This window comes from Dendrobium catenatum, unplaced genomic scaffold (genome assembly GCF_001605985.2).
Source record: "Dendrobium catenatum unplaced genomic scaffold, ASM160598v2 fragScaff_scaffold_156, whole genome shotgun sequence".
NCBI lineage: Eukaryota > Viridiplantae > Streptophyta > Magnoliopsida > Asparagales > Orchidaceae > Dendrobium > Dendrobium catenatum.
The window spans coordinates 11,314,249-11,325,564 of NW_021318618.1; the positions used below are offsets into that span (position 1 = coordinate 11,314,249).

Consider the following 11,316-nt stretch of genomic DNA (forward strand, 5'->3'; position numbering starts at 1 on the left):
CGTCACTTTCTCTACAACTAACTGAATTTTAGAAAAATTCCCTTTAAATGTAAATTATATATTTCAGGTAATATATTAAATATGTATACCAATCTTTTTTTTCCTACTTCAAATTATTTTCTTATAACAAATTTTAACTTAGATTGATATAATTCATAATTAGTATGAGCGACTAGCTTCTGCCACTCCTTGTCCATGTCAGCCATCCAGTGCTAACTTTTGCTAGAGTGATTATACCTAATTTTTAATTTTCTTTTGTACATATTTATTTTAATAATATAAATAATTAGCAGATCTATTTACAAAATTTATCCTTCCAGGATACACTATAGAGCTTCATATAATCAAATTTTCAAATTGCCAAAGTTCCACCACAATGTGAAGAAGTTAGCAAGGTCAACACTTTCGAAAACACCCAATGGCATCATCTTCCTCTCTTCATCCATTGGCAAACTCGACTACTACTACATGCTCTTTCGCTTCAACACTTAATCTTCATTTATACTCCTCATCATCAGCTCTATCGCAATGGGTTGTTGCACTTGGTTTCAACGCCAGTTCTTCTCAATGTGTCGGTTGCTAAATCACAAGCATAATGACTTGGAAATGCAACCTTAGGATCCAAAATTCAAATATCACAAGGAAGCAGGGGTTGAGGGGGAGGAGGAGGAAGCTGCACCAGAGTGTGTGATTTGTCTATCACCATTCGATGAAGGAGAGGAGGTCAGGCGAATTATCATCGTTGCCAAACATTTATTTCATGCAACTTGTATTGACATGTGGCTCAACATGCATAGTAATTGTCCGATTTGTCGCGGCACTGTTTTATACATTTTGTGAATATGTCGACTTAGTTTTGATTCTTAAGATGATTAATCATATTCTATTAGAGGATAATGTGACAGTGATGCTTAATGCATGGTTGAGAATCTAAATTTTGTATTTTTTTGTGTACTGAGGAAGAATATTGTGGCCTTCAAGATATTAATGATGTAAAACATTTGTAATTTCTTGTGGAGAAAGAAAAATTTTGGAATCGGTAGCTGCATCGTTGACTTAACGGTATCATAGTTATGTGATCTTAACTCATTGAATTTCTCTGATTATTAAAAAACTTTATTCTTTTATGATCTATTATAAATATAAACATAAACTTGCGTGTAGAAATCTTGCATGCAAGAGGAGCTTAGCCTCCTTAGCTATACTGCAATAGTCATATCCAAATTATTGCCCTCCACTTCCTTCATCATTTATGCCATTTACCTTGATGTGTTGATAAAAATCTGCATAATTATTAGGCAATAAAAGGGAAGAATAAGACAAATACAATGAAACAAAATATTTTTAATAATTATGATATATTTAGTAATAAATTCCTTCTATAAATATTAGACACATGTTTCTAACATTTCTATGTCAATGAGCCCATTTTTAATAACTATTAAAAAAATCTTCATCAAATTAAAAAAAAAAATTCGACATAAGTGAAAAAAATGGAGTTATAAGGCAGGCATTGATGCATGTGAATTATAATCAGGGGCGGATCTACAGTGGGGCCCTGGTGGGCACGGGCCCCATTGGGCCCCACTGGCCTAATAATTAAAAATCAGCCCATCTTAAATTATACTAATAAAACTATTAATATATAAGATTAAATATAGATTTTTAAAACCAATCAGAATCAACTTCAGCTTCAGCTTCGCTACCTCCGCCTCAGCCCAATTTTTTTCTTTTTTTGCTGACTTGGCAATATGCTTTTTCTTTTCTATTCCCGTTTGTTATCTCTGCCCTCTCTCTCTCTCTCTCTCTTCTTTATATCACCCACCCCACTCCACCCCCGCCTCTCTCTCTCTCTCTTCTATCCCCCCGCTGATTTTTTTGTGGGAGGAAATTGATACATTTTTTTAATAAATTTAAGTAAATTAATTAGTTAATCATAATCAACTTTATAATTTTGTATTATTTATAATTAATCTAATTAAAAACAATATAGAATTGATAAACAATTAATTTAAAAATTGGCGAATATTGATCTTTTACTAATTTATTTAATCTAAATATAGTTCAAAAATTAAGAATAATTTTAATTATTTCAAATAAAATAATCTTAAGTATAAAAAACATATATTGAACTAAGTTTAATAATAAAAATAATACTATTTTTTATAAATAAATAATGATATGAGATGTATACATATCTATTTCTTTCTTAATAAAATGCATATGATTTTTTAAAATAATTTTATTTAAAAAATTATGTTTTGTTACACTGAAGTAAAAATTAAAATTTTAGAATAAATTAATAATTAATGTAATAATTGTGCCCCCATACAAAAATTTTCTGGCCTGCCGCCTCCATCTATAAATCATTGTATTTTATATGTTAAAATATTTAATGATTGATTAAACTTAAAGAAATAAAGTTAATCTATAAATATCCTGCATAGTTCTGTAAATAAAAGTTGAGGTGAGTGAAATGCAACTGAGCCTCTAAGAATAAAAATTGTACGGTATCTAAAAGCTTTTGAGAAAGTGATTATATGGTCATGAAAGTATATGTGCTAGTTCTAAGATTAGGTATATAATGAAACTTTGATGCATTTCAGGCTTGTTTAAATTTTCAATTGAGGCAATCTTTCACGTGTTTTTTGCTGTTTCTCTTTTTTGTTTCTAATTTTGGTGTTTCTAGACCATTTCTTGTGATGAGGTTTTATGCTGTTCTATTATCTTATGTGCTCCAAATAGTCCACAACTGCAATCTACTCTCGTTAGAATTTTTTTGTGCACTTTCAATTTTGTTATTCGTTTTGCAGGAAGTGTATGCTGAATGAGAGAATTTTTCACTTCCGGTTTTTTGGGTTCTGCTGACTTGCAGACCAGCGCTAATTTTGCCTATATTGTTAATGTAGAAAAAGGATCCCACTAGCTCATAGGCTATTTTTCTTTTTGATTGTAGCTCGTATGAGCGTAGAGAGCTGGAGGATCCTTCTAAGGACTTTGTAACCGATTTTTATATTAACGTGTAGGCCCCTCGATTAGTGGGTTTCAACTAATATATATATATATATATATATTATATATATATATATTATATATATATATACTTATTTATATATTTAGATATATATATATAATATATAATTATTATATATATATATATAATTATTTCCTTTTAAATAATTGCACTCGTTGAATATAAGTATTTTGTAAGGAGTCTACTTGGCTAGTTTAATAAAGAAATATTTTAAATTCTAATTTCAAATTGAAGTCATATATTACAAATTAGATCTTCATAAATAAATAAAGATTTGATCTCCATGAATTGCATGCCTATGAATAATTTCACCCTCATATATATCTACTCTCATCACATACATCAATGTAGCATTTATAGATGAAAACCAATTAAATGAATCCTATGAAATCATAACCTCATTCATTCATATAAGCTCATAACATAAAATTTATTAATTCACACAAATTTGGTGAAAGGAAGGCTACTATTTGTAATGAAGGACTTGGCCAAGATGAAGCCCCTCTCAGGTTGGTCAATCATGACCTTCATTCCGGCGGCACGAACCGTTGCATATGTCAGTCCCCCAACATATGATTCGACGAATCCAGCGACCTACGAACCAAATCAAATCTTAATCTTCATACATCTTATATCATAATGTAAAGATAAATGCTAAAAATGTTATCTAAAGATATTCTAAATCTAAATAGACAGATTATTGAAGATTCATGCAAAAAAAATGCACCAACCTCAACTTTGTTATCAAACCATGGCCTCCACTCTGATGAGATGGTCAAATTCATGCTCTTGATGACAATCATATTTGGGATAACATTTTCATCATCTTGCACTCCACTGCATGAAATAATATCAAAATTAATTATAAGTACTTATAGATAGAGATGCTTTTGATATCATTCAATTTAATATCGATTGAACCTCTTTTGAAAATGACTTTTTCGTTAGGGAAGACTTCCGCCGCCATTGCTTTCACCGGTGGGAGAGCGATGGCCTAGGCAGGTGGCCGGAGAGCGACAGCCATTGTGTTGGCCACTAGCTTGAAGACAGAAAGGAAAGAAAAAACTGGTCACCTCTTCCGATGCAACATTTTGAGGGAGCCTGTTACTGTTATCCCCTTGTACACCTGTTGCCATTGTATTGGCCACTAGTTCTTACGTTGTCTATATAACTCCTATAATAGCTAGGCAATCGAATGCAATCTGTTCTTCATTCTTTACTTTCTGTCTTTCTCTCTGTTCTCGTCCGCATTGCTCTCAGCAGCCACGTGCCACAGTCCTCTCTCTCGCGTGAGAGTCCAACTTCACATGAGCTCGCCGCCGGCCTGCCGTCGTCGCCGCAAGTTCGCCCTCTCTTGTTAGAACCCTCGCGTGAGCTCGCCAAAAAAAGGTTTGAGAACCCAACTCATTTGTGTTTCTTTTGCTTCTTATTTTTGGTGATGAATTTTCCATTTTCCCATTCTATTGTTCTTCAAGAATCATATCCCATACCTTCTTAGATGCTACCAGCGGATAAATTTGGTTGCAAGCTTGGGATGATGATTAATCTACACATGAAATGGTATTACTGTATGAATAATTTTTTATGTGTTAACTAATTTTTAGAAATAATAAAACACAAAGCTAACTCATTTTTGTTTAGCGATAAGTGCTAATCTTATGTTTTTAATTTTCATCCTTCATACTATGAAGTTTAAAATTAAAGAAATTTATCATCATGGGTATAATTATTAATGTATATACTCATAAAATCAATTTCATGTACATTATAAAGCTTCTTATGATCAAATTTCAACTTACCAAAGTCCACTGCAGTGTGAAGAAGTTAGCAAGTGTCAACACTTTCTAAATCATCCAATGACATCATCTTCCTCTCCTCCATCCAACGACAAACTCAACTACTACTACATTCTCTTCGGCTTCACACTTATATTCATTGTACTCCTCATCATCAGCTCTATCGCAATGGGTTGTTGCATTTGGTTTCAACGCCAGTTCCTCTCAATGCGTCGGTTGCTAAATCACAAGCATAATGACTTGGAAATGCAGCGTAGGAATCCAAAATTCAAATATCACAAGGAAGCAGGGGTTGAGGGGGAGGAGGAGGAAGCTGCACCAGAGTGTGTAATTTGCCTATCACCATTCGATGAAGTTGAGGAGGTCAGGCGATTATCATCGTGCCAACACTTATTTCATGCAACTTGTATTGACATGTGGCTCAACATGCATGGTAACTGTCCGATTTGTCGCGGCACTGTTTTATTACATTCTGTGAATATGTCGACTTAGTTTTGATTTCTTAAGATGATTAATCATATTCTATTAGAGGAATAATGTGACAGTGATGCTTAATGTGTTGGAGAATCTATATTTGTACTTTTTTTTGTGTACTGGAGGAAGAATATTGTGGCCTTCAAGATATTAATGATGTAAAAACTTTGTATTTTTTGTGGAGAAAGATAAATTTTGGAATCGGTAGCTGCATCGTTGACTTAACGGTATCATAGTTATGTGATCTTACACTCATTGAATTTCTCTGATTATTAAAAAACTTTATCCTTTTATGATCTATTATAAATATATACATATACTTGCATGTAGAAATCTTGCATGCAAGAGGAGCTTAGCCTCCTTAGCTATACTGCAATAGTCATATCCAAATTATTGCCCTCCCTTCCTCATTATTTATGCCATTTACCTTGATGTGTTGATATAAATCAGCATATATATATAGGCAATAAAAGGGGGTAATATAGACAAATACAATGAATAAAATTATTTTTAATAATTATGATATATGTAGTAATAAATTCCTGCTATAAATATTAGGTACATGTTCCAACATTTATATGACAATGAGTCATTCTAATAACTATTAAAAAAAAAACTTCATCAAATTAAAAAAAAAAATCAACATAAGTGAAAAAGGAGTTATAAGCAGGCATTGGTGCATGTGAATTATAATCATTGTTTTTTATTTGTTAGTATTTTAATGATTTAAACTTAAGAAATAGTTAATTCTAAATATTTGCATAGATTCTGCAAATAAAAGTTGAGGTGAAGTGAAATGCAACTGAGCCTCTAAGAATAAAAATTTTGTACAGTATCTAAAAGCTTTTGAAAAAATGATTATATGATCATGAAAGTATATATGTGCTAGTTCTAAGATTAGGTATATAGTGAAACTTTGATGCATTTAGGTTTGTTTAAATTTTTCATTATTTCAAAAAAAAAATTAAATTATAATTTTTTTAATTATTTCCTTTTAAATAATTACACTAGTTGAATATGAGTATTTTGTAAGGAGTCTACGCGGCTAGTTTAATAAAGAAATATTTTAAATTCTAATTTCAAATTGAAGTCATATATTACAAATTAGATCTTCATAAATAAAAATCAATAAATAAATAAATAAAGATTTAATCTCCATTAATTGCATGCCTATGAATAATTTCACCCTCATATATATCTACTCTCATCACATACATCAATGTAGCATTTATAGATGAAAACCAATTAAATGAATCCTATGAAATCATAACCTCATTCATTCATATAAGCTCATCATAAAATTTATTAAATCACACAAATTTGGTGAAAGGAAGGCTACTATTTGTAATGAAGGACTTGGCCAAGATGAAGCCCCTCTCAGGCTGGTCAATCATGACCTTCATTCCAGCGGCACGAACCGTTGCATATGTCAGTCCCCCAACATATGATTCGACGAATCCAGCGACCTACAAACCAAATCAAATCTTAATCTTCATACATCTTATATCATAATATAAAGATAAATGCTAAAAATGTTATCTAAAGATATTCTAATTCTAAATAGACAGATTATTGAAGATTTATGCAAAAAAATGCACCAACCTCAACTTTGTTATCAAACCATGGCCTCCACTCTGATGAGATGGTCAAATTCATGCTCTTGATGGCAATCATATTGGGAATAACATTTTCATCATCTTGAACTCCACTGCAAGAAATAATATCAAATTTATAAGTATTTATATAGAGAGATGCTTTGTTTAATATTTGTAAGCAAAAATTGTTCATTCAATTGAAAGTTTTAATTAGAAATTTACACTACAAGAAATTACTAAGGATTTACCCATGATTTTGGATTTAGTAATTTCCGGCCATTTTAGCCATCGAAAAACTGCCGGAACATATAACCGCCAGAAAAGGCAGGCCGCCAATTTCATTTCCTATGTGGTTTATTCTAGCAGTTTTTTAACCGCTAGTAAACCGCAGGAAATTTTTTAAACTGCCGTAAAATCTACACAAACCGCCGGAAATTGGAAATTTAACTATAGTATTATGATTAGAGGAAATGTTATTATTGATCATATTTTGCTATTTCTTAAGAAAAATTATATGAATTATTTATGCAAATTAAAAGAGGGTATGCTGACAAACCTGTAAATTAGAACTCGAACTCCTTTGGCCATTGCTGCCTTTATATAGGGTGTTGAAGAAGAAATATTTGTTAATACTCTTGTATTACTGCCAAAATAAATGAATTAGTTAATTGATAAAAAAATTATGATATCTTAATTTTGTGATAATATAGAATTAATTTTACTTTTTTTAATTGTTTTACTTTTTAAATCGCAATTATAATTTTTATTGACAGTTATTTTGTTCTTGCTTTCAAAAAGTTTTTGTACTAAAAAATTACTTTGTACTAACAATTTTAAAAAGCTATTTTATCTACAACAGCTTTATAAATGAATAAAAAAATTATCCCGAATAAAAACAAAATTAAACTATTAAACATTTCCAAATAAAATATAGGGAGTGAGCGAGAGCCGATTCGAGCTCGACACGTTTATGGGCTCACGAGCCGAGCTTAACGATCTCATGAGTCGAGCTCAAGTTCAAGTTTGAGCTGGCTCGAATAATTATTAGTAACTTTAAATATTTTAAAAATTAATAAGAATCACCTAAATTTTATTTAAATGTTAAACATTGCAACTTTTTTTTAAATCTCACATAAGTTTTATAAATCTCACTTAAGTTTTAAAAATCCAACCTAAGTTTTAAAAATCCTGCCCATGTCTCGCGAGCGGATCATGAGCTGACTCGAGCTCGAAGTCAAGCTCGCTTTCCAACTCACGAGCCGAACTTGATAAAGCCTAAACTCGACTCGACTTGATCAAGAGAGAGAGAGAGACCTGTCATAGGGCTGCCACATGGGAGGACCCCAAGGTGTGCTTTGAACGTGCATCATCAGCTGAACGAAAGGAATATTGAGATAGCCAGCCACACACTGTTCATTGCAGTCGTACACTTTTTCCTGCTTTCAAGAACGCACTTTCATTTATCATGCACGTTATACAAACACCTTAACAAAAATATTTTTCTAAGGGCATCTCCAACCGAAAATGTCATTTTTCACTCCAAAATGCAGGGAAATCAAAAAATGCCGTATTTCATCTCCAATCCAACGCCATTTTGCCGCTAAAATGGTCGTTTTCGTTCGCGCCTTTCTTCCCAAGCTGTTCGGTAGAGAGAAAAAAATGCCGCGGATGAACAGTGCGACGCCAATATTGGCGTCGCACTGTTCATCTGCGATGAAATGGCGTCAAAAATGGAGATCGGTTGGAGCAAAGCAAGAACGGCAAACAAGTGTTTGCCGTTCGGTTGGAGATGCCCTAAGGAGATTTCAATAAAGACAGATCAAATTGTAAATTAGGGTTTAGGGTAGAAGAAAGAGGACCTTGAAATTATCCAATCCAACAGACTTTATGTCAATATTAGGGCAGAATTTGGAGTAGACATTGTAGCCGTCGAGAGCCAAGGCAAGCCTTTGATATTCTCCAATAGGTTTCCAGCAAATCAAGACATCTTCGGTATTTTTTACATGGCAAAGCTTTCTATGATCCCTAAGTATTTCCTCCGATATTATGTTCATCCTGAACTTGGCCTCAAATCTCGTTATGAACTCCAAGTCCGAATCCATTTTAGGGTTTCCCATCTGCCAATTTTAATCGTTTAAGACAATAATAATCGAAATGGAATTACAATGTGGTGAGCTAGCTAGGTTTTATGAGATTAGAATTACTAGAATGCCTCTGATGCTAATGGGCGTGCTGTCGGGTCTGGTGTTCATGTAGAGGATGTAGGTGGCGAGGCCGGGGCCGAGCGCGCCGATGTATGACTGGCCGGCGATGTAGACATCGTTGTTCTTGTGCTCGGGAAACCTCTTCATCCACCGCACAATGAAATGGTACATATCGGCGATGATCCAGAACTCCTGGGTTTCATATATGTCCTGATCATTGTCGGAGAGCGAGAACCCAACCCCTACTGGTCCCTCAATGAAGAGAATATTGGCAACTGTCGCAGCAACAAGAAGAAGAAGAAGTATGAGGAACAGAAACAGTGCAGAAGATTAATATGAGTATTTTTTGTATTACTCACATTTATTCCATGAAAATGGGTTGGGGATCAGAGTCTGGCCGTCATCGCCAACAGTGTATGGCCCTACTTGCTGGAAGCACGATAGCAAGGCCGAGGCCAGATCGTTAACAGCTGCAGTAAACCATGGAGAAGAAAGAACAAGATAAATAATTTTACCATGGCAAAATTTTACAAGGAGCTTAGGTTTCGTTTGGGATTGTTATTTTACTGATTCTTAAAATAGATCTCTAATATAAAAATTTTAATTATTGAACTAGAAAGTTATTTTAAGAAGTAATAAAAAAACCGTTTCAAACTAAAACGGCTTTTTTTCTGATCTTATAATTCTTAAAATGGAGTTTTTTACAAATATTAAAATTTTTTACAAAGATTATGTTTTAAGAAGCAATAAAAAAATCATCTCAAATGAAGTCTTAATCAAAAATTAATTAAATATAATGAGTATAATTAGAAAAACAATTTTAAAAAGAACATATATATTAAATTATTTGATCAATTTTTCTGATACAAAAATTTTAATTATTGAACTAAAAAGTTGTTTTAAGAAGCAATAAAAAAGCTGTTCCAAACGCAAATTGCTTTTTTCTGCTTTTTAAAACAGAGTTTTATTATAAAAATTAATTTTTTTGTACTAAAATTATGTTTTAAGAAGCAATAAAAAAGTCATCTCAAATGAAGCCTTAATCAAAAATTAATTAAATATAATGAGTATAATTAGAAAAAAAAATTTAAAAAGAACATATATATTATATTATTTGATCATTATTATTTTTAAATATCAATTAATTTATTATTTTTATTTAAAAGTAAGAAAATAGAATCTGAATATTCCTATAAAACTTGTTTAAGATAATATTATTCCATCTGATCGGGTTAAGAAGAAATTTAAATATTATGTATATTTTTTTTTTAAATTTAGTATACGCATATATCTCATACTAAATATGTCTCAAAAGCTTAAAAATTCATTAGAAAAAAAAATTAAATGAATTATTAGAATTAAAAAAAAAAGAAAAAGAAAATAAGGCTGATGTTACATGGGGCGCCAATGTAGATTATGAGGGGCTTGGATAACGGTCGAATATCTTCAGCTTCAACAAAATAGTAGAAGAAGCGTCGATTGCTGACTGGTTCGGCGAGAAGATAGCCCGAATACTGACGAAAATCTATGCTTTCAGGCTGGTTTGGAAGCTCGTCTATAAAATCGGCATCTTTGGCTAACGCGTCGCTTGCGTCGCTGCCGTTGCCGGCGAAGTTCGCCGGAAGAGAAGATGCGGCGACGATGAAGAAAAAGAAGAAGAAGAAGAGAGCTTTGGCTTCTTCCATTTCTGTGCTTAGGTTGGTAGAAATAGGTGGGAAGGAAAAATGGGATATTTAAGAAACTCAAATGCCGATCGAGTTTGTTTAATTTTGTTGCTAGAACTAATTACTTGTTTTTCAACAAAAACTGATGCAGCCACCACAAAATCTCTTATCAAATCAAGTGATTTATTTGTTGTTTATAAGCATAATTAGCTATTTTTGGTGTTTTGGTTGTTGCAGAAGTAGTGGCATATTATAAGCCTCTATCTGCAATAAAAGCAGAGCATTTCCGTTTGATCCGTCGCCTCCTGCAACAAATATTGTCAGCTTTTTGGTATGAAATTTGTTGTTGTCGATCTGATGGAGCACTCTATTTTGTTTGATACAAAGCGAGCTTGAACTTGTGGTTTTTTTTTTTGTGATGAGAAACCATCCACTGTCACGCCTGCATCGTTGAGCGTGTTTGGTGGTCCATAATCCCCAGGCCACCCACGTCATTGTACCCGCAAAAGGATAGCTGCTGCTCAAAGGAATCGAACACGAGATGGAGGC

At 32.7% G+C, this 11,316-nt stretch overlaps 1 protein-coding gene across 1 annotated transcript; it reads right to left on the minus strand.

Moving 5' to 3' along the window:
• Positions 1 to 8,737: 8,737 nt before the first annotated feature.
• LOC110096214 (serine carboxypeptidase-like 36) lies at positions 8,738 to 10,788 on the minus strand. The gene is made up of 4 exons (XM_020822036.1): positions 10,500 to 10,788; positions 9,463 to 9,573; positions 9,104 to 9,378; positions 8,738 to 9,016 (listed from the first exon to the last, which is right to left on the minus strand). The coding sequence occupies exons 1-4, from the start codon at positions 10,786 to 10,788 to the stop codon at positions 8,738 to 8,740; spliced, it is 954 nt and encodes a 317-aa protein (XP_020677695.1).
• Positions 10,789 to 11,316: the final 528 nt, after the last annotated feature.

Excerpts from the sequence above, each read along its gene's own strand:
- LOC110096214 (XM_020822036.1), bottom strand. The coding sequence starts at position 10,788 with ATGGAAGAAGCCAAAGCTCTCTTCTTCTTCTTCTTTTTCTTCATCGTC. Across the intron at positions 9,379-9,462 it reads CCCATTTTCATGGAATAAAT|TTGCCAATATTCTCTTCATT; the intron begins GTGAGTAATACA and ends TTGCTGCGACAG. Across the intron at positions 9,017-9,103 it reads TTAGCATCAGAGGCATTCTA|ATGGGAAACCCTAAAATGGA; the intron begins GTAATTCTAATC and ends TAAAATTGGCAG.